The sequence below is a fragment of the Symphalangus syndactylus genome, chromosome 14 (assembly GCF_028878055.3).
Source record: "Symphalangus syndactylus isolate Jambi chromosome 14, NHGRI_mSymSyn1-v2.1_pri, whole genome shotgun sequence".
Classification (NCBI taxonomy): domain Eukaryota; kingdom Metazoa; phylum Chordata; class Mammalia; order Primates; family Hylobatidae; genus Symphalangus; species Symphalangus syndactylus.
In genome coordinates, this window is record NC_072436.2 from 115,366,442 (window position 1) to 115,393,254 (window position 26,813).

Here is a 26,813-nt window from a genome sequence, read left to right on the forward strand (position 1 = left end):
GGCAGGGCCGGGGTACAAGCCCAGGGCCCTAGTTCTCATCCACTGGGCCCCTGCATTCGTATGATCATTGCCACCATCCAGGAACAAATGGCCCTTCCAGTCTGTTCTCAGAGGCCAGGCCAGTGGGCCACCCAAAGGCTGAGGAAAGAGGAAGAGGGGATCCCTGACCCCGTTCCTGGGGGCTTGCTCACCTGTCCCAGGCTGCTGGATGGAGGGCACGGCAGGCAGCAGGTTCAGGCCCTCTCTTCACAGCTCCTGGATGTGATCCCCGACTCCATGAGGAAGCAAGAGGTGCGGACGGGCAGGGAGGCCGGCCAGGGCCACGGCACGGGCTCCCCAGCCGAGCAGGTGAAAGCCCTCATGGATCTGCTGGCTGGGAAGGGCAGTCAAGGCTCCCCGGCCCTGCAGGCCCCAGAGAGGACACCGGACGCCCCGCTGGGGCCCTGCAGCAATGGTAGGACCAGCTTGGGAGGCAGACGCAGGGTGGGGAATACCTGGGGTGTCTGTGCCCACTCTTCCCTTACCTGACCTCCCCACTGGCCTGTGTCCCGCAGACTCCAGGATACAGAGGCACCGCAAGGCCCTGCTGAGCAAGGTGGGAGGTGGCCCGGAGCTGGGCGGACCCTGGCACAGGCTGGCCTCCCTCCTGCTGGTGGAGGGCCTGACGGACCTGCAGCTGAGGGAACACGACTTCACGCAGGTGGAGGCCACCCGCGGGGGCGGGCGCCCCGCCAGGACCGTTGCCCTGGACCGGCTCTTCCTGCCTCTCTCCCGGGTGTCTGTCCCACCCCGGGTCTCCATCACCGTCGGGGTGGCTGGCATGGGCAAGACCACCCTGGTGAGGCACTTCGTCCGCCTCTGGGCCCATGGGCAGGTCGGCAAGGACTTCTCGCTGGTGCTGCCTCTGACCTTTCGGGATCTCAACACCCACGAGAAGCTGTGTGCCGACCGACTCATCTGCTCGGTCTTCCCGCATGTCAGGGAGCCCAGCCTGGCAGTGGCAGTCCCAGCCAGGGCCCTCCTGATCCTGGACGGCTTGGATGAGTGCAGGACGCCTCTCGACTTCTCCAACACCGTGGCCTGCACGGACCCCAAGAAGGAAATCCCGGTGGACCACCTGATCACCAACATCATCCGCGGCAACCTCTTTCCGGAAGTTTCCATCTGGATCACCTCCCGTCCCAGTGCATCTGGCCAGATCCCAGGGGGCCTGGTGGACCGGATGACGGAGATCCGGGGCTTTAACGAGGAGGAGATCAAGGTGTGTTTGGAGCAGATGTTCCCCGAGGACCAGGCCCTCCTGGACTGGATGCTGAGCCAAGTGCAGGCTGACAGGGCCCTGTACCTGATGTGCACCGTCCCAGCCTTCTGCAGGCTCACGGGGGCGGCGCTAGGCCACCTGTGGCGCAGCAGGATGGGGCCCCAGAATGCAGAGCTGTGGCCCCCGAGGACCCTGTGCGAGCTCTACTCATGGTACTTTAGGATGGCCCTCAGCAGGGAGGGGCAGGAGAGGGGCAAGGCAAGCCCTCGCATAGAGCAGGTGGCCCATGGTGGCCGCAAGATGGTGGGGACATTGGGCCGGCTGGCCTTCCATGGGCTGCTCAAGAAGAAATACGTGTTTTACGAGCAAGACATGAAGGCGTTCGGTGTAGACCTCGCTCTGCTGCAGGGTGCCCCGTGCAGTTGCTTCCTGCAGAGGGAGGAGACGCTGGCATCGTCGGTGGCCTACTGCTTCACCCACCTGTCCCTGCAGGAGTTTGTGGCAGCCGCATATTACTATGGCGCATCCAGGAGGGCCATCTTCGACCTCTTCACTGAGAGCAGTGTATCCTGGCCCAGGCTGGGCTTCCTCACGCATTTCAGGAGCGCAGCCCAGCGGGCCATGCAGGCAGAGGACGGGAGGCTGGATGTGTTCCTGCGCTTCCTCTCCGGCCTCTTGTCTCCGAGGGTCAATGCCCTCCTGGCCGGCTCCCTGCTGGCCCAAGGCGAGCACCAGGCCTACCGGACCCAGGTGGCTGAGCTCCTGCAGGGCTGCCTGCGCCCCGATGCCGCAGTCTGTGCACAGGCCATCAACATCCTGCACTGCCTGCATGAGCTGCAGCACACAGAGCTGGCCCGCAGCGTGGAGGAGGCCATGGACAGCGGGGCCCTGGCCAGGCTGACCGGTCCCGCGCACCGCGCTGCCCTGGCCTACCTCCTGCAGGTGTCCGACACCTGTGCCCAGGAGGCCAACCTGTCCCTGAGCCTTAGCCAGGGCGTCCTTCAGAGCCTGCTGCCCCAGCTGCTCTACTGCCGGAAGCTCAGGTGGGCACCAGGGCAGGGGTCAGGGGCAGGGGCAGGGGCAGAGGAGAGAGCAGAAGCCATCCCCTCCCCACCACCGAGCTTCTCTGTCAGTCTCCTAGGGCTGCCATAACAGAGGACCATGAACTTGGTGGCTTAAAACAACTAAAGTGTGTTTTCTCGCAGTTCTAGAGGCCAGAAGTCTCAAATCAAGGTGCCAGAAGGGCCACGCACTCTCTGAAACATACAGGAGAGGTTCCTTCCTTCCTCTCTAGCTTCCGGTGTTTGATGGCAACCCTTGGCTTAAGGCTGCGTTACTTCAGTCTCTGCCCTGTCGCCTGGTCATCTTCTCCCTGTGTCTGTCTCCACATGGTGCTGTCCTCTTTTTTTTGAGATGGAGTCTTGCTCTGTCGCCCAGGCTGGAATACAGTGGCGCGATCTCAGCTCACTGCAAACTCCGCCTCCTGGGTTCAAGCGATTCTCCTGCCTCAGTCTCCCCAGCAGCTAGGATTACAGGTGCCCGCCATCATGCCTGGCTAATTTTTGTGTTTTTAGTAGAGACAGGGTTTCACCATGTTGGCCAGGCTGCACTCAAACTCCTGACCTCAGGTGATCTGCCCACCCCAGCCTCCCAAATTGCTGGGATTACAGGCGTGAGCCACTGCACCTGGCCAGTGCTTTCTTGTCTTAAAAAGACACTGTCACACTGGATTACAGGCCCACCCCACTTCAGCATGACCCCACCTTAACAAAGTACATCCACAGTGGCCCCATTTCCCAATAAAGCCACATACTTGGGGCACAGGGAGTTAGGACTTCAAATCTTTTGTGGGGACACAATGCAATTCATAACCCCCTCAGAACCAGTCTGACAGAAGCTGCACCCGCTGAATGCTCTCAGCCTGTCCCCCACCCGCCAATCTGGACCTTAGCGAGTAGGGAGGAAAGGACACAGGCTGAGGGTCATCCAGGTGTCCCACAGAGGCAGGCGGCATGTGGGGTGGTGAGAACGACAGCCCGTGGAAGATGCTGTTCTGCACAGGAACTGCAGGTCTCGTGGGCACCGAGCCTCCTGTTCACTCTCACGGGAAAGGTCTGAGCACTGGGGCTGAGCGCAGATCTCAGAGCTGCGGCGATGGCGCTGCATGGGATGGAGAGACACAGCGGCCCTGGGCTAGGGCCCCCACCCTGCTCGTGGGCGGGTGGGACACTCACTGTCACTGCTCCCCTTGGCCAGGCTGGACACCAACCAGTTCCAGGACCCCGTGATGGAGCTGCTGGGCAGCGTGCTGAGTGGGAAGGACTGTCGCATTCAGAAGATCAGGTAACGCAGACTCAGGGGACCTCCAGGGTGCCCATGGTCTTGTGGGGTATGGAACCCTCTTCCCATCATCCTCTGCTCAGCTGGCCAGCGGCGCTGCCACGGAGAAGTGTCTTTGGAGCATGTGGCTCCAGATGCAGCCTGCTTGTTTCTGCCCAATTCCAGAAAGTGCTAGAGGCTCAGGTGCCTCATCAGTAGGAAGAGGGAGGTGACCTGGTGAGGACTGGACACCGTTGTGCACAGGCAGGTGTTTCCACAGCACTATGTGTGCTGCCATAACACCAGGCACAATGTTCTCTAAGCACCTCTCCAAGTTCGCTATCCAACAGCATTCTAGGCACAAGATTACATTTTTTTCCCCCAGAGACACTCTTGCTCTGTCACCCAGGCTGGAGTGCAGTGGCGCAATCTCGGCTCATTGTAACCTCTGCCTCCCAGGCTCAAGCAATTCTCTAGCCCCAGCCTCCTGAGTAGCTGGGATTAGAGGGGCCCACCACCACGCCTGGCTAATTTTTGTACTTTTAGTAGAGACGGGGTTTCACCATGTTAGCCAGGCTGGTCTCGAACTCCTGACCTCGTGATCCGCCCGCTTCGGCCTCCCAAAGTGCTAGGATTACTGGCGTGAGCTACTGCGCCCAGCCAATTGCATTTTTAATTAAAATTTTAAATTTCAAATTTAATTTAATTTAAATTTAATTTCAAATTTAATTAGAAATCAATTTAAACAATTTTTAGTTAAAACTGCATCTTGTGGCCGGGCGCGGTGGCTCACCCCTGTAATCCCAGCACTTTGGGACGCCGAAGCAGGCGGATCACGAGGTCAAGAGATCAAGACCATCCTGACTAACACGGTGAAAACCTGTCTCTACTAAAAATACAAAAAAATTACCCGGGCGTGGTGGCAGGTGCCTGTAATCCCAGATACTCAGGAGGCTGAGGCAGGAGAATGGCGTGAACCCAGGAGGCGGAGGTTGCAGTGAGCCAAGATCGCACCACTGCACTCCAGCACCACTGTACTCCAGCCTGGGTGACAGAGTGAGACTCTGTCTCAAAAAAGAACAAAACAAAAACAAAACAAAAACACCATCTTGTAATTAGACAGAAGTTCATATGCCGAATGTGTGCTTATGAAGTATCTCCTGGAATAACATTCCTGGATCTGAGAAACTTCACACACCTGGGGTTTGTGGTTGAATCGATGTGATTGATCCTCTAAGGGTGGCTGTTGCAGACCTAGGGAGGTGAGTTTGGAGAAGAGAATCCAAGGGGTAATTTCGGTTTTTTTTTTTTTTTTTTTTGAGACAGAGTCCTGCTCTGTTGGGCAGGCTGGAGTGCAGTGGCACGATCTTGGCTCACTGCAGACTCCGCCTCCCGGGTTCAAGCAATTCTCCTGCCTCAGCCTCCTGAGTAGCTGGGACTACAGGCGCGTGCCACCACACCCAGCTAATTTTTGTATTTTTAGTCGATACAGGGTTTCACTATCTTACTTTATTGGCCAGGCTGGTCTCAAACTCCTGACCTCAGGTGATCCATTCGCCTCAGCCTCCCAAAGTGCTGGGATTACAGGCGTAAGCCACCGTACCCGGGGGTAATTCTTCATTCTCATACGAGCCTCTGGGTTCTGAAGTAATCTTTATCTGAGTTAATGGCAATTTACACTGATTTAGGAACAAAAATAAGTCACTGCGGAGTACGGTTAGAGGTGTAGGCTCTGTGTGAGTTTGAAGAAGTCATTTCTGTGCCTAAAGAGGGTAAAAATGGGCTTAAAAGGATATCTGGGCCAGGGGCGGTGGCTCACGCCTTTAATCCCAGCACTTTGGGAGACTGAGGCCGGTGAATCACTTGAGGTCAGGAGTTCGAGACCAGCCTGGTCAAACTGGCAAAACCCTGTATCTACTAAAAATACAAAAATTAGCCGGGCGTGGTGGTGGTGGGTGTGTGTAATCCCTGCTGCTCAGGAGGCTGAGGCAGGAGAATTGCTTGAGTCTGGGAGGCAGAGGTTGCAATGAGCCAGGATTGCGCCACTACACTCCAGCCGAGGTGACAGAGCAACTCTGTCTCAAAAAAAAAAAAAAAAAGAAAAGAAAAAAAAAAGAAAAGTAAAAGAATGACAATTCTCATTATTAATATTTTTTTCCTCTGTGAGAGCCTCCTGCATTTTTAGCACATGACAAAATAGTCAACTTTTAGTTTTGCTTAAAGGAGGCTAGGTAGTGCTCAGAAATTATTCGGGGGCCAGGCACAGTGGTTCCTTCCTATAATCCTAGCAATCTAGGGGGGATTCTTTAAGGCCAGGAGTTCAAGACCAACCTGGGAAACATATGGCAAGACACCATCTTTACTAAAAATAAAAATAAACGTAAATTATTCTGAATGAAGCCAGAAATCTCTTCTCTGGCCACATGCTCTTCTTTACCTCTCTCTGTAGTTGATCCTCAGTGCCACATCCCTATTTCACCTATAAGTTAAATACAACTTATAAAATGCCATTAAAAGTCCCAGAGGGATGGAAGCACTCTAGAATTTGAGAACATTTATACAGAGGTGGCCTGGATGAATGCTGTGAATTGAAGTTCTCTGAAAAGGAATTTAGAGAAAAGAGACTTTATTCCAGTGAACAGTTTGCTTGAATATAGCTTTAAGAGTACCAGGCCGGGCACCGTGGCTCATGCCTGTAATTCCGGCATTTTGGGAGGCCAAGGCAGGAAGATCGTTTGAGCCCAGGAGTTTGAGACCAGCCTTGGCAACAAAGTAAAACCCTGTCTCTGCAAAAAATTAAAAAACTAGCCAGGTGTGGTGGCGTGCACCTCTGGTCCCAGTTACTTGGGAGGCTGAAGTGGGAGGATTCTTGAGCTCGGGAGTTCGAGTTACAGTGAGCCATGATCGTGCCACTGCACTCCAGCCTGGGTGACAGAATGAGATCCTGTCTGAAAAAAGAAGAAGAGCACCAGCCTGGGGATTCTAATTGAACTACTATATCCCATGGGGCTGAATGCCTACTAACGGCAAAGAGCCTGGACAGCTACTATTTCTGCAGCTGAATACATGAAGTAACATTGAGTTGATCCACCACCATATTCCCAGAACCATGCTTTCGAGGCAAATCAAGATGTGTTCTTTTTTTTTTTTAATTTTAAAGCTAATTTTAAGTAACTCTACCATTTGCCATTTTGCACTAGAAAAGAGGCTAGGATCAGTAGTGTGCCTAAATTTGTTTGTACCAGTTCACGAAAGCTGATTGTTAAATTTTCAGGAATTTTGCAAGCTGGAGGTGCTTGAACTTGGTGTTGGTGGGAGTATTTATACCCTGGAAAGTGGCAGATACTACAGATCAGTTTGCTAGCATTTGTTTTTTGTTTTATTGTTGTTGTGAGACATGGTCTCACTGTGTCGCTCAGGCTGGAGTGCAGTGATGTGATCATGGCTCATCGCAGCCTCAACCTTCTGGGCTAAATCCTCCCTCCTCAGCCTCCCAAGTAGCTTGGACTACAGGTGCGCCACCTGGCTAAGTTTTATGTTTTTTGTAGAGACAGGATCTCCCTATGTTTCCCTGGCTGGTCTCAAACTCCTAGTTTCAAGTGATGCTCCCGCCTTGGCCTCCCAAAGTGCTGGGATTGTATAGGCATGAGCCACCACGCACAGCCCAGTTTTTGAAATTTTGTTTTTCCTAGGAGCCAGTTTACCAGTACACCACTGGCTGCCATCTGCATGTTAGGCTTCTGAGATTTCCATTTTCTTTGCTGTGCTGTTTGTGTAGAAGCTGTTGTGCTGGATTCTGGTTAAACTTTTTCCTGGGACCCTTTGCCATGATGAGGGTCTGCCCTCCCACTCTGGCCCTATGCTGCCCAGGCTCAGGGGCTCTGCTATGCCTGGCATTCTGCTCCAGAGGTCACCTCATCTCCACCTGTGTCCAGACCCTGATGATGTGGGGGGGCCTAGAGGATTCATCATGGGCACAGTGTTGAGGAAGTGGCCACGAGAGGTACATGCCTAAAATAACCACTCCTCTCCCTTTCCTTGGGCAGCTTGGCGGAGAACCAGATCAGTAACAAAGGGGCCAAAGCTCTGGCCAGATCCCTCTTGGTCAACAGAAGTCTGACCTCTCTGGAGTAAGTAGGACAACCAAGGCCGAACTTTCGCCACTGGAACCAGAAGAGTTGTGAGGCATCTTGTGAAGTCCCCTCCCCTCCTAGGAAATTACTTGGGTCTTACCTGTCTGTTCTTCCCTGATTCCCATGATTCAGCCCCTGGGTAGCATCTGGACATAATATCCATACTTCATTTGGAGCAGGTTCTAAGACTCCTGTGGGAATAAGACACAGGGAGGCCACACCTTAGCGCACATGCCTTCCTGGTGGGGCAGGACAGCCAGGCAGAACCATGGCTCCTCAGTTGCTGGGCTCCAGCCAGGGACACACCAGATGTTTGGCCCTGCTTCTGGGGCCATCATTCTCATCTCCACAATTGGCCCAAGCCCACCAGTCCCTCAGGTGCTGCTTTCTTTCCCCCAACACCTGGGATAGTCTTGGGGAAACTCCTTCCTTGTTTATATAAGGATCTCTGCCCTGCTTCCACCAAACATGAGATCCTAAGCCCTCATACATTCCCTTAGAGGATCGCGAATTTCAAGGTCAATGCAGTTTCTGTTTCCCCTTCCCTCTCTGGGAGACAGATGAAGGAGGTGTCTCTCTCTCTCTTCCATCCTTCAGCCTCCGCAGTAACTCCATTGGACCACAAGGGGCCAAGGCACTGGCAGACGCTTTGAAGATCAACCGCACCCTGACCTCCCTGAGGTGCGTGTCACCTGCTGTCTTGTGACCCCAAGAGAGGGCCCAGAAAACCCTCTCCTCAGGCACCACCTATGAGAATGGGAGGTGATTCACAATGGCAGGCATGGGGCTGAGCACAGTGGCTCACACCTGTAATCCCAAACCTTTGGGAGGCTGAGACAGGTGGATCACTTGAGGTCAGGAGTTCGAGAGCAGCCTGGCCAACATGGCGAAACAGCATCTCTACTAAAATACAAAAATTAGCTGGCGTGGTGGCAGGTGCCTGTAATCCCAGCAACTCAGGAGGCTAAGATAGGAGAATCGCTTGAGTCTGGGAAGCAAAGGTTGCAGTAAGCCGGGATTGCGCCATACACTCCAGCCTGGTTGACAGAGAGAAACTGTCTCAAAACAAGCAAGCAAACAAAGAGGAAAGGCATGGGATACCGGCTCCCATCCCATTGGGTACTGGGGATCTTGTGCCCTAAGCAAGTTTCCAGAGTCCAGCTCTTCCCTAGACTTGAGCTTGTGTGTGTGGCCTGAGCAGGGGACAGAGGTGTGATGTGGTTTGTTATGTCTCTCTTTTTTTCTTCTTCTTCTTCTTCTTTTTTTTTTTTTTTTTTGAGACGGAGTCTTTCTTTGCCGTCCAGGCTGGAGTGCAGTGTCGCGATATTGGGTCAGTGCAACCTCTGCCTCCTGGGTTTAAGCGATTCTTCTGCCTCAGCCTTCCAAGTAGCTGGGATTACAGGCTCCTGCCACCGTGCCTGGCTAATTTTTTTGTATTTTTAGTAGAGACGAGGTTTCACCATTTTGGCCAGGCTGGTCTCGAGCTCCCGCACTCAAGCCATCCGCTTACCTTGGCCTCCCAAAGTGCTGGGATTGCAGGCATGAGTCACCAAGCCCAGCCCGTTATGTCTCTTTTAAAAGCCTGTGGTTATATCTATACTTAGTTGAGTGGGTACCACTTTTCTGTTCTGTGTTTTCATTTATTTATTTATTTTTATTAGGGCAAAATTCATGTACCATAAAATTGACTGTTTTAGGCGGGTCCCAGAGGCTGACGCCTGTAATCCCAGCACTTGGGGAGGCCAAGGCAGGTGGATCACTTGAGGTCGGGAGTTCGAGACCAGCCTGGCCAACATGGTAAAACCTCGTGTCTACTAAAAAAAAAAGAAAAAAAAAAGGAAAGTACAAAAAGTTAGGTGGGCATGGTGGCAGGTGCCTGTGGTCCTAGCTACTCAGGAGGCTGAGGTTGAGTTGAGCCCGGGATGCAGAGGTTGCAGTGAGCCAAGATCGCATCACTGCACTCCAGCCTGGGCGACAGAGCGAGACTCCTAAAAAAAACCTGACTGTTTTAAAGTGTACAGTTCAGTGGCATTTAGCACATTCACAATGTTGTGCCACCATCACATCTGTCCAGTTCCAGAATATTTTCATCACCCCTGAAGGAGACCTCATACCCATAAACAGTCACTTCCCATTCTCCCCTTTCCCCAGCCCCTCACAATCACCAATCTGCTTCCCATCTCTAAGGATATACCAATTCTGGACATTTCATGTAAATAGATTTATATAGGCTCACCTTTGGTGTGCGGCTTTCTTCATTGAGCATTATGTTTTTAAGCTTCATCCGTGTGGTACCATGTGTCAATGCTTCCTTCCATTTTATTTTATTTTAACTTTTTTTTTTTTTTTTTTTTTTTTTTTTTGAGACAGTCTCACTCTGTCACCCAGACTGGAGTGCAGTGGCGTGATCTTAGCTCACTGCAACCTCTGCCTCCCAGGTTCAAGCACTTCTCCTGTGTCAGCCTCCCAAGTAGCTGGGATTACAGGCATGTGCCACCACACCCAGCTACTTTTTGTATTTTTAGTAGAGACGGGGTTTCACCACGTTGGCCAGGCTGGTCTCGAACTGCTGACCTCAAGTGATCCACCTACCTCCACCTCCCAAAGTGCTGGGATTACAGGTGTGAGCTACTGTACCCAGCCTCTTCCCTCCGTTTTAAGGCTGAGTCATATTCCATGGGATGGACAGACCATGATAGTTGATCCATTCACCCGATGACGGCCATTTGGGTTGTTTCCACCTTTTGGTTATATGAATATCGCTGCTGTGAACATTGGTGAATAAGACTTCCAGTGCCTGTTTTCAATTCTTTTGAGGATATATCTAGGAATGGAATTGCTGGGTCACATGGTCAACCCATGTTTAACCTTTTAAGGACTTGCCCAACCATGTTCCACAGAGAGGGGACCATTTTGCATTCCCACCAGCAGTGTGAGGGTTGCAGTTTCTCTGTTTCTCACCAACACTTGGATCCTGTGTCTTTCAGCTGTAATGAGGGCAAGTGATGACCTTGTTGTGGTTATTCAGAAAGCAGGAGCACCTTGTTGCCAGCCAGCAGCCAAATGCTTAGCAACTCAAAAACCTAAGCCCCAGGCAGTGGTGCAAAGGGTCAACTGCTCTCCCTGCATGGTGGGCGGTGAGGGCACGTAGTGGTCAGAACCCCTTGCTCCACAGAGGTGCCCCCACTGCAGAAAGGGTTCAGACCCCTGGGTTCCAGCTTCTGCTCCATGAGTGATGCACCTCTTCTTGTCTCTGCAGCCTCCAGGGCAACACCGTCAGGGATGATGGTGCCAGGTCCATGGCTGAAGCCTTGGCCTCCACCCGGACCCTCTCCATGCTGCAGTGAGTCAACGCATCTCCCCTCTCCTCTCCTCTCTCCGCCTTCTCTTCCTTCTCCCTCCTCCTCCAAGGGCCTCTCTGCCTATTATCTGCTAGGAAGAATGGATGGGGCTAGGTCCTGAGGCCTTCTGACCCATCTGGATGGCCCCTGATGCCCACTGCTTTTCAAGAGAGCAGCTGTTGGGGAAATAATTAAAACCTCCTGGCTGGGAGCAGGGACTCATGCCTGTAATCCCAGCATTTTGGGAGGCCAAGGCAGGTGGATCACTTGAGGTCAGGAGTTTGAGACCAGCCGGGCCAAAATAGTAAAACACTGTCTCCACTAAAAAAAAAAAAAAAAAAAAAAAAAAATTAACCAGGCATGGTGGTGCAAGCCTGTAGTCCCAGCTACTTGGGAGGCTAAGTTGAGAGAATCGCTTGAACCTGGGAGGCGGAGGGTGCAGTCAGCTGAGATCGTGCCACTGCACTCCAGCCTGGGCGACAGCAAGACTCTGTCTCAAAAAATAAAGTTAAAATATAAAATAAAATTAAAATATGAAATAAAATAATAAAATACAAAATAAAATACCTTCCACCAACCCACAAATGTAGGAAAGAATATAACAATTATTAGATAAACATTAAACTGACTGCACGGTGCATCGGGACAACCCACCAGTGAGCGTATAAAGACAGAAAGCTCACTTTTCTAGAGCCAAGCAGATAGGACCCTCGCCCTCAGGCAAGAGGGCCAGGCAGCACCATTTGCCGTTTATCCTAGATACAGCAGATAATTGGAGTGGCCATTTGTGGTCCCTAATTGCTTTTATCCAAAGGAAAAGTGAAGCTTCTTTTATCTTTATGACAGGCAGGTACTTTAGAGCTTCAAGCCAGATGCCTAGCCTAATTTCCGAAGGCAGGGAAAGAGGGACTCTATGTTTCTTAATGTTTACATTTCAAAGAGATGGCTCCAAACCCTTACGAAAGACATTCCCAGGCTGTGAAACTGGCCAGAGGCTGATTTTGCTTTTAAAAAGATTTACATACACCTTAAAGGGACAGAGGCAGCATTTACAACCTCAGGTTTTCTCAGGAAGTGCTCTAAGAAAATGAAGGTGGTAGGGAGTCTCTTTCCTTTTTGGAACCAGGGAAAATTACATTTTTTAAGATTTGTATTTAGCTTCACACAGGAGACGTCCTGCCTGTCTGTCCTTGTAGGATGAGCACAGGGTTTCTCCTGTGCTGTCTCCCTCCACCGAATTTAGTACAAGAGGAAGCAGCTTTTTCAGAAGAGGAACCTAAGCCAGGGTCTCCCTAGGGAGGTTTCTTTTTTTCTTTTCTTTTTTCTTTTTTTTTTTTTTTTTTTTTGAGACAGAGTCTCGCTCTATTGCCCGGCTGGAGTGCAGTGGCGCAATCTCAGCTCACTGCAACCTCCGCCTCCCTGGTTCAAGTGATTCTTCTGCCTCAGCCTCCCAAGTTGCTGGGATTACAGGTGCACGCCACCACGCCCCACTAATTTTTTTATTTTTAGTAGAGACGGAGTTTCACCATGTTGGCCAGGATAGTGTCCATCTGCTGACCTCGTGATCTGCCCACCTTGGCCTCCCAAGGTGCTGTGACCACAGGCATGAGCCACCATACCCGGCCCCTAGGGAGGTTTCTTAGGGTTGGAGGCAGCCTGCTGGTCTAGATGGGAGGCAGACTGGCGGGTGAGGCACCAGAGAGACTTGTCCATGGAGGTCCCCATTCGGGAGGTTGCTGGGCATTATCAGCACCTACTGATCTCTGCTTTCTAGCCCCTTGCAAGGGAGGCTCAGCTGCCCTGACTCCTTACTATCCCTCATCATAATGTCGGTCCATTATCACTTAGGCAACAATCCAAAGACCCACCTGGAGAACGCCTTCCCCACCTGCTCCAATAAACGAAGAGGGCACACTAGTTGTCCCTGACCTTGAAACTGAACTGTCTTTGGCCTGGGAATGGCTGTGACCAGCCTTTCTAAAGGACCCCTCTCTTTTCTCCCACAGCCTGCAGAAGAACAGCATCGGGCCCATGGGAGCCCAGCGGATGGCAGATGCCTTGAAGCAGAACAGGAGTCTGAAAGAGCTCATGTGAGACATATGAAAGGCCCACACTAGTATCCTCAGTGCCCAGCACAATGCCCAACCCAGCACAAATATTTGTGAGCCTGAGGATGGATGGATGGATTGATGGATAGGTGAATGGATGGATGGGTGGGTGGATGGATGGATGGGTGGGTAGGAGGATGGGTGGCTAGGTAAATGGATGGATGGATGGATAGATGAATGGGTGAACGAATGGATACACTGATGAGTGGATGGATGGATGGATGAGTGGATGGATGGATGGTTAAATGAGTGTATGGGTAGGTGGATGGATGGTTGGGTGGGTAGAGGTGGATGGGTAGGCAGGTGGATGGATGGATGGATGGATGGATGGGTGGATGGGTGAATGAATGGATAAATGAATGAGTGGATGGGTGGGTGGATGGATGGATGGGTGAGTGGATTGATGAATGGGTGAATGGATGGATGGATGGATGGTTGAATGAATGAGTAGATGAATGAGTGGATGAATGAGTGAATGGATGGATGGATGGATGGATAGATGGACGGTTGAATGAATGGATGGATGGATGGATGGTTGAATGAATGGATGGATGGATGGATGGATGGATGGATGAGTGGATGGATGGATGGATGGATGGATGAGTGGATGAATGGATACATTGATGGGTGGATTGGTGGATGGGTAAATGGATAGATGGATGGATGGATGGATGGATGGATGGATGGATGGTTGAATAAATGAGTGGATGAATGGGTGAGTGGGTAGATGGAGGGATGGATGGATGGGTGGGTATGTGGATGAATGGATGAATGAGTAGATGAGTAGATAAATGGATGGTTGAATGGGTGAATAGATGGGTGGATGGGTGGGTAGAGGTGGATGGGTGGATAGGTGGATGGGTACATGAATGGATGGATGGGTGAATGGGTGAGTGGATGGATAAATGGATGAGTGGATGGATGGACGGGTTAGTGGATAGATGGATGGTAGAATGAATGAGTGGATAAATGGGTGAGTGGGTGGGTGGGTGGATGGATGGATGAATGGATAGATGAATGGATGGGTGGGTGGATGAGTGGATGGATGGATGGCTGAATGAATTAGTGGATGAATAGGTGAGTGGGTGGATGGATGGATGGATGGATGGACAAATGGATGGATGGACAAATGGATGGATGTGTGGATGAGTGGATGGACAGACGAATTGATAGGTGAGTGGACTGATGGGTAGGTGGATGGATGAGTGGATGGATGAATGGGTAAGTGGGTAGGTGGGTAGGTGGGTGGATGGATGGATGGATGGATGGATGGATAGATGGATGCATTTATGAATGAGTGGGTGGATAAGTAGATAAATCGATGGGTGAGTGGATGGATAGATGGATGGATGTGTGGTGCTCGTTAGCTGACTTTGGACTCCAAAAGCACTAACCGAGGATAATGGAGACTCAGATTCCCAAGACTGGGTGAACCCCAACCTTCTCGGGCTCACATTTACTGTCTCCCCAGCTGGCAGAAGAAAACATTTCCTGACCATCTTCACAAAAACCCCTCAAAATACTTAAAACTGAAGGGCTGACCTTTCTTGCCAGGGAGTCAAGAGGTACTTTACTATCCTAATTTCTTACAGACAACAGGTGGTCACCTGCAGAGACTACAGCCAACAGGTCTCAGGCAGAACTGTGCACTGGCCACCCTTGAGACAACAGAGCCAGCCCTCCCATGAGGGCTTCCCTGACCCTGATCCCTCCGCCCAGCCCTGCCCGGCAGCTCCTGGAGGCTGGCTCATCTATGTCCCTTCTCTTGCAGGCTCTCCAGTAATAGTATTGGTGATGGAGGTGCCAAGGCTCTGGCTGAGGCCCTGAAGGTGAACCAGGGCCTGGAGAGCCTGGAGTAAGTCCACCTGGCCCTTGCCAGGGTGACGATTCCCCCTGGGTTCTCTTTCCAGTAGATAGTGGGCTGGCAGTCCTGAAAAATGGCTGTCCCCCAGGGCCATTTCCCTGCCAATACTAACCCCAGGCACACACTGTCCTCAGTACCCCGTGCCCCACCAGCTCCATTTCCCTAGACAGTGGGGGCTGGGGTAGGGTCTGGAGTGTTTGGAATGATGAGCTCCAAGTGTCCTTGAGAAGCCAGCATGGGTGGCTGGAGAGGGAGTCAGCTGCAGCAGCTTTGGTGGGGGGCAGGAGAGCTCAGCGCTGCACCCACACTTGGGGAACCTGCTGCGCCACTCCCTCTGGGGGCTGCAGACCCAACACACCCTGCTCTGAGGCTGTCTGGGGCCACCCACATCAAGGCAGGGTCTACATTTGGGAGTTTGTTGTGCTAAACCCACCTGCTCTGACCTGGCAGAGGCTAGAAGGTGGGGGGATGAGAGAGGAAAGAGAGATGAAAAGAGGAGCAGTGTGGCCACCACTGTCCCTGGGGCCCCCCACTCCCTGTTGAGCCCAGTGCCTGCTGTCCCAGACTGGGAGAGGGTGGCTCCCTCTGTGTCCTGGGACAGCCACACCCAGGGCACCTCCTCCTCTGTCCGCAGCCTGCAGAGCAATTCCATCAGTGACACAGGAGTGGCAGCACTGATGGGAGCCCTCTGCACCAACCAGACCCTCCTCAGCCTCAGGTAAGTCCTGGCTACCCTCTCCAAACAGGGCATTTCTTTGACCGGGCACCTGTCTGCAGGGACTTGGCACTGGGAAGCCTGTCTCAGGGAAATCTACGGCTGGGGAAGCCTTCCTGGCAGCCTGGTCCTCTTCCTGCTCTCTTGGGGTGCAGGGGATAGCTGCTGCCCGCAGTGGCCCACTCTGCCGCTCCCTTCCCAGATGCATACTGAGCCACCTGTCCCCTCGCACCTCTGGGGCCCTGTCATCCTGTCCTCTCCCTGTACTGTGGATGGTCCTAAAGCGGGGGCACCTGGCTGGCCCAGCACTGGCTCACTAGCACTGGCTCCTTCACACCTCAGCCCAGACTGTGCAGAACTCTAGGTCCCCCACCTGCAGTTTCTTGGGCTTCAAGAAGCCTAAACACCTGGGCTTGGCTCTGCCAGACACCTCATCTGCCCGGTCCGAAGCTCGGGTCTTTCCTTTTTCAGCCTTCGAGAAAACTCCATCAGTCCCGAGGGAGCCCAGGCCATCGCTCATGCCCTCTGCGCCAACAGCACCCTGAAGAACCTGGAGTACGTGGTGGGGGCCTGTGACTCCACAGGCTGTTCATGCCATGACCACACCCACACTGAGCCTGGGCTGACGGGCACCCTCGCCACGTCACAGGGTTGGAGAAGGAGCTGGCTGGGGAGGGTGCAGCCAGGAGACCTGGCATCGGGTGGCAAGTCCCCCACTCTCATAGTGTAAATTGCGTGAGAGCGAGGCTAGTGTGACACCATCTGCTTCACCTGGTGGGGATGGATGAGGATGTGACCATGCCATTGGGCAACGTATCCCCAGGAAGCTCCGCCACGTCCTGGCTGGGTGATCTGGCATCAAGCCCTGGAATCCCTGGTGACCAAGGACCGGAGGCTTCACAGCCAGCCCCCGGCTCACTTGCTCCTGTTCCCTTCCTCCTAGCCTGACAGCCAACCTCCTCCACGACCAGGGTGCCCGGGCCATCGCAGTGGCAGTGAGAGAAAACCACACCCTCACCTCCCTTCAGTGAGTCTGCAGCTCTCCACCCTGCCCTATTCCCCTTCTGCAGAGCTGCCGGGCTCCACCCAAACCAACGATGTACAGGCCACGCCTGGTTTGGGGACACCCCCTGCAAAGGTCTCAGGGGCTGCCCGGGCTAGCCTGCTGCCACCAGACTGTGCCCCATCCTGTGCTCTCCTGACCCACAAACAGACACGTGTTAAGAGGTGGTCACAGCTGGGCCTCCAGGCAGAGGCCATTTGGAGCTGTCTTTTCTGGCTTATTCCCCGGCCCTCTGGCCACGGCTAACCAGGGAGTATATGTGACCCTCTGAGAACTAAGCCTGGGCAGGGGTTGCAGGAATTCTCCTGCCATATCCTGCAGGGATTCCACCTCCTGCCATCAGGGACTCCTTGGCTCTGCCCCAGGGCCACATAGTCACATAGTCACATAGTCACATGTGTCTGTGTCTCCCCAGCCTGCAGTGGAACTTCATCCAGGCCGGCGCTGCCCAGGCCCTGGGACAAGCACTACAGCTCAACAGGAGCCTCACCAGCTTAGAGTAAGTTGGCCTGCCCAAGGGCTGCAGGGCGGGAGCTGTCAGGAACAGGGGAATCTGAAAACCTGGCACCCACCAGGCAGAGGCTCAATGCAGTGACCCTTGGCACGCAGCCTCCTCTTCCCTAAGGCCAGCCAGCATGTTTCAGTCCTTGTCTACCTTTTAAATATATTGGCCGGGTGCGCTGGCTTACGCCTGTAATCCCAGCACTTTGGGAGGCTGAGGCATGTGGATCATCTGAGGTGTCAGGAGTTCAAGACGAGCCTGAACATGGCGAAACCCCATCTCTACTATAAATACAAAAATTAGCCGGGCATGGTGGCACATGCGTGTAATCCCAGCTACTCGGGAGGCTGAGGCAGGAGAGTCGCTTGAACTCAGGAGGCACAGGTTGCAGTGAGCAGAGATCGCATCACTGCACTCCAGCCTGGGCGACAGAGCGAGACTCTGTTAAAATATATATATATATATATACAGACACACACACACACGTACACACACATATATACATATACACATATATACACATACATATATGTACATACACATATATACATATATATATGACAGCTTTATTGAGATATAATCTTCACGCCAGAAGATCCACCCACTTAGTAGACAATTCACTGGTTTCTAGTGTATTCAGTGATGCAACCATCACAATCAATTTTATAACATTTCCATAACCCCAAAAAGAACCCCTGTCCCTGTTAGCACTCACTACCCATTCTCCATTTCCCCCAACCCTGGCAACCACTAATCTACCGTCTCCATGATCTTCCTACCCTGGACACTGCATATAAATGGAATTGTGCGACACGTGGCCAAAAATGGATCCATACGACACATGGCCTTTTGTGGCTGGTGTCTTTCATTTGATGTCAGATTTTCAAGGTTCATCCACACTGTAGCCTCAGTACTTAGTTCCTTTGTAAGGCTGAATGATATCCATCGTATGGGTACACAGGTTTTATTTCTCCATTCATCAGCTGATGGACGTTGGGTTGTTCCTACGTGGCTGTTAGGAACGGTGCTGCTGTGGACCTTTGTGCACCAGTTTCTGTGTGGATGTGAGCTTTCCTTCTCCTGGGTGGATATACCTGGGAGTGGAGTCGCTGGGGCGTGAGGGAACTCTAGGTTTAACCCTGGGAGCCTCATCAGCCTTTCTCCTTGACCATTTCTTCTCCTTCAGCTTCCAGGATATCCCCTCTGGCTGGGCCTCGTCCTCTTTTCTTCTGTTTGGCTCTTCTGCCCAGGGCTCCTCAGGGATCTGTCCTATGTCATCTTCCCTTGCCTGGCGTCTCTTTTCCTGGAGGTCTTTGCCTTTCCCTGGGCTCCAGTGATCTTCAAAGTCCCAACGACTCCCACGTCCATGTCCCAGGCCTCTCTCCTCAACCCTAGACCTGTGCGTCCACAGCCCCTCTGCACATCCCTTCGGGGTCTTGCTGGGGTGTGGGGTCCCTGCATTCTCTCTCCCGAAAACCTGCTTCTTGGTTCCCCATCTTGTGAAGGGAACCAACTGTGCAAGCTAGAAACAAGGCCTTCACTCTCACCTCCCACTTCCTTTTCTATAATTTTTATTTTATTTTATTTTTGAGATGCAGTCTCACTCTGTTGCCCAGGCTGAAGTGCAGAGGCATGATCTCGGCGCACTGCAACCTCTGCCTCCCAGATCCAAGCGATTCTCCTGCCTTAGCCTCCCGAGTAGCTGGGATTACAGGTGCCCAACACCACACCCGGCTTTTTTTTTTTTTTTTTTTAATAGAGACAGGGTTTCACTATGTTGGTCTGGCTGGTCTCGAACTCCTGACCTTTAAGTGATCCTTCCACCTTGGCCTCCCAAAGTGCTGGGATTACAGGTGCAAACCACCACATCCAGCATATAACTTATTTTTTAAAATAATATTTACAATTTTTTTTTAAAGAGATGGGGCCTCACTATGTTGCCCAGGCTGGTCTTGAACTCCTGGGCTCAAGCGATCCTCCCACCTTGGCCTCCCAAAGTCCTAGGATTACAGGTGTGAGCCACTGTGCCTGCCCACCTCCTGCTTCCTATTCATTGTCAAGTCCTGTTGGGTCGGTCCCCTCTGTGTCCCTGCCACCCACTCGATTCCCTCTGTGTCCACTGCCCCCACCCAGGCCATCGGCACCACTCACCTCCATCCCCGTGGCAGCCTCCACCTCAGTCCCTGCTCTCACACTGCTGGCCAGAGACCTTTCCAGAGCAGCTGTGTCCCGTCTTGGGTGCCATCCTTGAATGGCTGCCCAGGGCCTGCAGAGTAAAGTACACACAGCTCCTCAGGGTGGCTTCTGGGACCCCTAAAATCTGCTTCCTTTGTCCCTCCCTGGACTCATTTGTCACTTCCCCAGGAACTCAATTCGTTTGGGTTCCTTAGCTGAGCCAGACACACTCCCCACTTTGGGTCTGGGTTTTGATCTATTTCTTCTGGGAGCCTTCTGTGGACACCCTGGGGTGGGAGACACTGCTTGCTTTTCCCTGCAGCCTGCACTTGGCCTGTTGTACCTCTCATTTAATCACGTCTTCCCACCTGAGCTTCGAGAGGGGGACTCAGGCCTGATGCCTTATACAACCCCTAGCACACGAGACACACTCAAATGTTGTCTTTCTTATTTTTTTTTTTTAATTTTGAGATGGAGTCTAACTCTGTCACCCAGACTGGAGTGCAGTGGCGCGATCTCGGCTTACTGCAACCTCCACCTCCTGGGTTCAAGTGATTCTCCTGCCTCAGCCTCCCCAGTAGCTGGGACTACAGGTGCCCTCCACCACTCCCGGCTAATTTGTGTATTTTTAGTAGAGACGGGGATCTCTACTAAAAATACACCCACCCAGCCTAATTTTTGTATTTTTAGTAGAGACAGGGTTTCACCATGTTGGCCAGGCTGGTCTCGAACTCCTGACCTCAAGTGATCCACCCACCTCAGCCTCCCAAAGTGCTGGGATTAGAGGTGTGAGCCACTGCACCCGGCCACACTCAAATGTCTGTCAAAATAATGAATGTAAACAGCTCTTGGCCTTGAACATACCAATGTGCGCTTGAGCTAAACTCAGTCACTCACTGCACCAGGGCCTGCTAGTTCCCTCCAATTTAGAAGGGGAAAAAATGACACAAAACCCTAAATAGCAAGAATGGCCAAGGAGGTTGGGCATGGTGGCTCCTGCCTGTAATGCCAGCAATTTGGGATGCCAAGGTGGGAGGACTGCTTGAGCCCAGGAGTTCAGGACCAGCCTGAGCAGCATAGGGAGACCCCCATCTCTACAAAAGAATAAAAATAGTAGCCGGGCATGGTGGCATGTGCCTGTAGTCCCAGTCTCTAGTTAAGTATTTTAGTCCCTTCGGGAAGCTGGGGTGGGAGGATCGCTTGAGCCTGGGAGGTTCAGGCTGCAGTGAGCCGTGATCTCACCACTGCATTCCAGCCTGGGTGGCAGAGTGAGAAACAAGACAAACAAGAATGGCTCAGGGATTGAGGGCTTTAAGTTCATTTTCTGGTTGGCTGTGAAAAGCATCCCCTTTTGGGTCCCAAGCCCCTGTTGACAGTCACTCTATGTATCCCATTTCCTGCTTGCCTCTGGCGGTTCGGACTCATGCAGGCCCCAGACCCCTCTGTGTTAGTATGAGGCGGCGGGCTGCAGGGCCTGTGGAGGAAGGGCAGTTATCCCCAGGAAACCCTGGGAGTCTATGTCTGTGGTGGGTGTAGTCGGTTAAACCTGGCACGTCCAAGCGTGGCAGGGCCTTGCTAGAATGCTCCCTATGCCCCGTGCACCCAAAGGGGTCACACTCTGTGTCCAGTTTACAGGAGAACGCCATCGGGGATGACGGAGCGTGTGCGGTGGCCCGTGCACTGAAGGTCAACACAGCCCTCACCGCTCTCTAGTAAGTCCTAGATGTGCGCAGCAGTCAGGAAACCGGTCCCTTCACCACCCTTTCATGTTAGGTCTTTTTTTTTTTTTCCTCGAGACAAGAGTCGTGCTCTGCCACCCAGGCTGGAGTGCAGTGGCGCAACCTCAGGTAACTGTAACCTCCACCTCCTGGGTTCAAGTGATTCTCAAGCCTCAGCCTCCCAAGTAGTTGGGATTACAGGTGTGCGCCACCACACCCAGCCTAATTTTTGTATTTTTAGTAGAGATGGGGTTTCACCATGTTGGCCAGGCTGGTCTCAAACCCCTGACTTCAGGTGATCTGCCCACCTCAGCCTCCCAAAGTGCTAGGATTACAGGTGTGAGACACCACGCCTGGCCTAGATGTTATTTTTGTTTACAAGTCAAGGAAGGTGTGTTTGATTTCCCTAATATTATTATAGGAAATATTATATTAGCAGTTGGGGGCTCAAACACCTATAGAGTAGTAATGAGGAGGTGCAGGGAGCATTCTCCCTGACCCTTCCAGGGACAGCCTGTATTTCTCATATCCTTAGCATCCAGATCTCTGTCTTAGGCAACAGTGTAGGTAGGAGATGGAGTGCCTAGACACAGCGCTGTCCAACCATTCTCAGTGCTGTCTCACCACTTTCCACCCTGAGTCAAGGGGTGGTGAAAGGGAACGGAGTATGCAGAGGGAGGTGCGCCCAGCCGGCCCACACTGACGGCACCCTCCCCGCTCCAGTCTCCAGGTGGCCTCAATTGGTGCTCCGGGCGCCCAGGTGCTAGGGGAAGCCTTGGCTGTGAACAGAACCTTGGAGATTCTCGAGTAAGTATTCCAGTCTCCAGCTATGGTCTTTAGTCCAAAGAAATCAATGAATTCTCAATGAATAGATATGGGGACAAAGTTTACAGGCAACTCACAAATCATCCGAGTGATCTTCATTTCAGTGCAAGTATACCAGTTTCCCAGCCCCACTTCATGCCTTTCCCCAGGAGTCGCTATCATTTGCCCTCCTCTACGGGTTGGCCTTGCCAGGCTGAACACGTATAGAGGCCCGGTTTATGGGTCCCAGGGTGGCCGATCTTGTTCTCTGGACAGATCCAAAGTCCTGGGGTGAGGCTACAGCTCTGAGGCTCAGGCATGTCCTCAGAATTCCTGCCCTTGCTGGGGGCACTAGGGACCTGCCCAGATGGAGGGCTGCCTCTCCTGTCTCGGCCCCGCATTTCTGTTTGGAGTGGAAGAGGAGGAAGACTCCAACAACCCACCTGGCTAGGCCAGCCATGCCCCTGTGTGCCCTGCTTCCCAGCCAGCTCTGCCCTGTTGCCCTGGAGTGAGGAAGGCACAGCCCTGGCCTCCTGTGACTGCTGAAGTCCTTGTTTCCTCTACCAAGTAGCCCCAAGCCCACCTGCAGAGGGGTCAGGATCACCTCTCAGCCTGTACCCATGCCTTAGGCTTCCCGTCTTTCCCAACAGCTTAAGAGGAAATGCCATTGGGGTGGCTGGAGCCAAAGCCCTGGCCAGTGCTCTGAAAGTAAACTCAAGTCTCCGGAGACTCAAGTAAGTGGCTAGAGGGACCTACCTGCGTCCTGGAGCAGCAGAGTTCTCTGCTGGGTCCTCCCTGGTAGGATAAAATGCTCCTGATTTCTTCTGTAGCTATCTCCTTCTGAATATAATCAGACTTTTATTATAGTCCACATTCCACTGCAGCTGGGTTTGTTGAGTCTGCTTAGCTTCAGTCAGAAGTCACTCACATCTGCATTTATGGTCTTACATCCTCCATTGCACTTGCGTGGGACAATCTGGCTACGCGTAGACACCTGTCTCCAGGGTCAACTCCCACCTAGAGTTGCCACGGCACTTGTGGACACATCTGCCTGGGTTACTGCCCCCAGACAATGCAGTGTTGCTTCCCCGGGTGTTTTCCTTCTGCCCTGATGGCTCACCGTGTGTCTGCATCTCTTTTCCACTTAGTCTGCAAGAGAATTCCCTGGGGATGGACGGGGCGATATGCGTTGCCACAGCACTATCTGGAAACCACAGGCTCCAGCATATCAAGTGAGTGCACCTGCCCTTCCTGCTCGTCCTTAGAACTGCTTCCAGGTCACGCACTGCCTTTTGCCCAGTTCTGAGAGACAGCTGACTCCCAGACCCTTCAGCAGGCCTACAGGGAAACCTCTTCTAAGGGGAGGTACCCTGAGTCTTGTCCATGTAGCGAGGGGATCCGAGAAGCACAAAGGCTTTGCATGGGGTCCTGCATTTTCTATCGTATGACCTGCTCTACTAAAGAGAACCTGCAGGCTTCGAGCCCTGCCTTAACCCTACTCTTCTAGTCTCCAGGGAAACCACATTGGAGACTCCGGAGCCAGGATGATCTCAGAGGCCATCAAGACAAATGCTCCCACATGCACTGTTGAAATGTGAGCAAAAGGAGTTCCTGGTGGACGGAGCAGGAGAATGGGCAGATACTCAGCTGGAAGCTTTTGAACAGAAAGGCCGACTTCTGGGGGCCTGCCTGGGAGCTGGGAACGCTGCTTGCTCAGCACAAAAGCCGGGCTCTGCAAGGAGGAAGGAGAGGTGCTGCCAGAGGAGGTCGTGAGCTCCTCTGCTGGTGCAGGAGTGGTCCAGGCAGGGGGCGACGGGTACTCTGTTATGGCACAGAGAAGGGAGAGGGCCACCACCAAGGGACTAGGGCACAAAGGCCTGAAAGCTCAGCAGTGCAGGAGGCTGGTTCCAGCTTTACACCCTGAGGACTTCATATGCCCCCAACCTTTAAAAATGTTTATTACTGCCCCTTTCCACTCACCTGGTTAAAAATCATCCCATGCTCTGAGATGAGCTGCCATCTCAAGCCCGTGAGGAGCATCCGTTTGGCAGGGGTGACAGAGGGGACCCTTCTTTATTTTCTCAAGAAGCAGGTTTTAGGGTATCATCCTTACAGACATGAAAAAACTGTGGGAAAATTGTGAAGATAAATGAAAGTTTTAATTCTAGGATTCTGGAACCAGAGACAATAAGAGTTCTCCAAGGATTTTGCCTTTTTTGTTTGTTTTTGAGATGGAGTCTCCCTCTTGTTGCCCAGGCTGGAGTGCAGTGGCACGATCTCAGCTCCCTGCAACCTCCGCCTCCCGGGTTCATGTGATTCTCCTGCCTCAGCCTCCCCAGTAGCTGGGAATACAGGCACCCGCCACCATGCCCGGCTAATTTTTGTAGTTTTAGTAGAGACAGGGTTTCACCACGTTGGCCAGGCTGGTCTCGAACTCCTGACATCACGTGATTCATCAGCCTGGGCCTCCCAAAGTACTGGGATTACAGGGATAAGCCACCACACCTGGCCCCATTTTTTATTTATTACAAAATCAAAGACATGGGTGATGCCTGGCACATGTTGTCTGGAGTCTGGCACACCGGTTATCAGTAGCACATTCAATGTATTCAGTGATGTCATTCTTTATTTATTTTTGAGACAGAATCTGTCACCCAGGCTGGAGTGCAGTGGCGTGATCTCAGCTCACTGTAGCCTCTACCTCATGGGTTCCAGTGATTCTCCTGCCTCAGTCTCCCAAGTAGTTGGGTCTACAGGCACGCACCACCACACCCAGCTAATTTTTGTATTTTTAGTAGAGATGGGGTTTCACCATGTTGATCAGGCTGGTCTTGAACTCCTGACCTCAAGTGATCCGCCCACCTCGGCCTCCCAAAGTGCTGGGATTACAGGTGTGAGCCACTGCACCTGGCGGTGATGTCATTCCTTACTAGGCTTCCAAAGCCACTGCTGTGGCCACAGCTTCCATGGGGACAGGCAAGCTGAGCCTCTATGTGGCACCAATTCCTGAAGCTGTTTGTGTTGGAGGGAAAAAAATCCAAATGGACATCAACAGCTTTCATCAACTAAATAACTACAGAAAATATTTATGAAGACTATAAAGCAATGATTATTTTTGAATTGGAAAGGATCACTATTGTTTGAAATGTTTCTTCAAAAGTGAGCATCCGGACAGGAACCATCATGGATGCTGAGGCCATGGATGAAGGCCTACTCGGGAAGATGATGTCCTCGCAGTCTCAAAACGGCACCCCACAAAGGTGATATCCTAATTTACAAAGGGAAAAAGGTACCTTAATCTGAAATCTCGCAAATGCAGCCTCAATAGAAGTGACGGAATTGAACATCGCCAATAATGGGACACATAGACATCACATGCCCCCAGTCTGCACCACGGAGTCGTCTCTGATGTATTCTTGTCAAAAAATGTTTGCCTGATTCTAATCATGAAGAAACAATTACAAAAAATCCAAATTGACAGATATTCTGCAGAATAAATGGCCTGAGCTCATGAAAAACATCAATGTCATGAAAAACACAAAACGTTGCAGATAGCGTGAAATTAAAGATTACAGAGATAAAACTTAATGCAAGATCTTTGACTCGATCCTAGACTGGAGGAAAAAGTCTCCTATAAAGAACATTTGGATCACTTGTAGTAGCTGGGAAATAAAACAAAACAAAACATTATTTGTAAAAAGGGAGAAATCTGAACATGGGTCTTGCAGTATTTATGACAGTTTTTGCTGGGCAGAGACTTCTAGATTGACAGCTGTTTTAGTACTTTTAAGGTGATGCTCTGTCTGCTGGTTTGCATTGTTTCTGTCTGAGTTAAGAGCTTGGCAGAACAGAGAGTTGCAGTAGCCAAATGCTGGAGAAAGCTGGGCCCTACAGAAACCTAACACTGAAGAAACCTCAGGAGCCAAAGCGGTGGAGAAAACAAAGAGTCCTCCCTCTCTCCCTTTTCAAATAATGATCATACATCTTCAAGCTGTCTGAAATGGTTAAGGAGTTCAGTCTGTCGTCAGGGACACACCAGAGCCAGCTAGCCCACACAGACCGCATCAGAGCAAAAGAGACAAGAGAATTTAATTCATATCCACATAGAAAGGACTTCTAGGTAGGAGGTAGACCCTTTACCTCCCTTCCAATTAAAGGAGTCCTCAATTCTGGCACCTGAGAGTCCCCTGGGTCTAACAGCCGTGATATTTATGTAGTGTGTTGCTTACCTAAATGAATACAATTTCCCTCCAGACACGTGACACTGGTATTAAAGTGCTAATGAGAGGGATATATTTCTTCTTGTCCAAGCTAAAAGAGAAAACAGTAGTTCAGATTTCCCATCAGAAATCCGAGGACTTTGTTCTTGATAACTACTACCAATAAAATTGAGTATTTGAAAAATTCCTTTGTATTTTCCATCAATACACATTTTTTTAAAGCATTTTAGGAAGTCCTCTAATTATATAGTAAATAATTATCAGCAATGGCCTGCTGGTTTTCTACTGACCTAATCACAACCATCCTCCTTAGGTCCTGAGGTCTGCTCTGCTGCCTGGCCAAAACCAAATGGTGCCAGGTCATAAAGCACTTGCACATGTGACTCCTGGATCCATTCTACAATGGGTCACTATTGACCGAGATACTTTAATAAAAATGATAGAGTACACAAAGCTTGCTGTTGACAGAAACTTCCTTGCTCAAGCAAGGCAGTGCTATACATGGCGAGACTTTGCACAAAGTCAGTTAACTAACAGATGATCTAGAAGCAGGACACGATGAAACACCCTTTGGAGCTGTTGCCTATGTC

The 26,813-nt window shown here is 51.7% G+C and overlaps 2 protein-coding genes across 7 annotated transcripts in view; one reads left to right on the forward strand and one right to left on the reverse strand.

Moving 5' to 3' along the window:
* Window positions 1-26,407, forward strand: NLRC3 (NLR family CARD domain containing 3). Of its 5 annotated transcripts, XM_055242422.2 has the most exons (17): window positions 1-454; window positions 555-2,304; window positions 3,518-3,604; window positions 7,627-7,710; window positions 8,311-8,394; window positions 10,973-11,056; window positions 13,061-13,144; window positions 14,934-15,017; window positions 15,661-15,744; window positions 16,213-16,296; window positions 16,685-16,768; window positions 17,220-17,303; window positions 21,110-21,193; window positions 21,923-22,006; window positions 22,654-22,737; window positions 23,152-23,235; window positions 23,511-26,407. In XM_055242422.2, exons 1-17 carry the CDS (start codon window positions 61-63, stop codon window positions 23,599-23,601), a joined length of 3,414 nt encoding a protein of 1,137 aa, XP_055098397.1. In that variant the 5' UTR covers window positions 1-60; the 3' UTR covers window positions 23,602-26,407. The 5 variants fall into 5 exon arrangements, 4 of the variants coding, with proteins under 4 accessions (XP_055098397.1, XP_063474342.1, XP_063474344.1 ...); XM_063618272.1 differs by lacking the exon at window positions 21,110-21,193; XM_063618274.1 differs by lacking the exon at window positions 16,213-16,296.
* The window catches only part of CLUAP1 (clusterin associated protein 1), a 52,413-nt gene continuing 50,979 nt past the window's right edge, over window positions 25,380-26,813 (reverse strand). The window contains exons 14-15 of one of the 2 annotated variants that reach the window (XR_008650850.2): window positions 26,233-26,314; window positions 25,380-25,443 (exon numbers count right to left, since the gene is read on the reverse strand). The gene's annotated coding sequence lies outside the window, so the exon portion shown is untranslated. Of the gene's footprint in view, window positions 26,315-26,813 lie in introns of both variants that reach the window. The other variant, XM_055242428.2, reaches the window with a different exon arrangement.

What these genes read in the sequence shown, in the direction of transcription:
- NLRC3 (XM_055242422.2), top strand. Translation starts at nt 61, where the DNA reads ATGATCATTGCCACCATCCAGGAACAAATGGCCCTTCCAGTCTGTTCT. An exon ending in AGGAGCCTCACCAGCTTAGA is followed by an intron (nt 17,304 to 21,109) that starts GTAAGTTGGCCT and finishes CTCTGTGTCCAG; the next exon opens with TTTACAGGAGAACGCCATCG. An exon ending in TCAAGTCTCCGGAGACTCAA is followed by an intron (nt 22,738 to 23,151) that starts GTAAGTGGCTAG and finishes TTTTCCACTTAG; the next exon opens with TCTGCAAGAGAATTCCCTGG.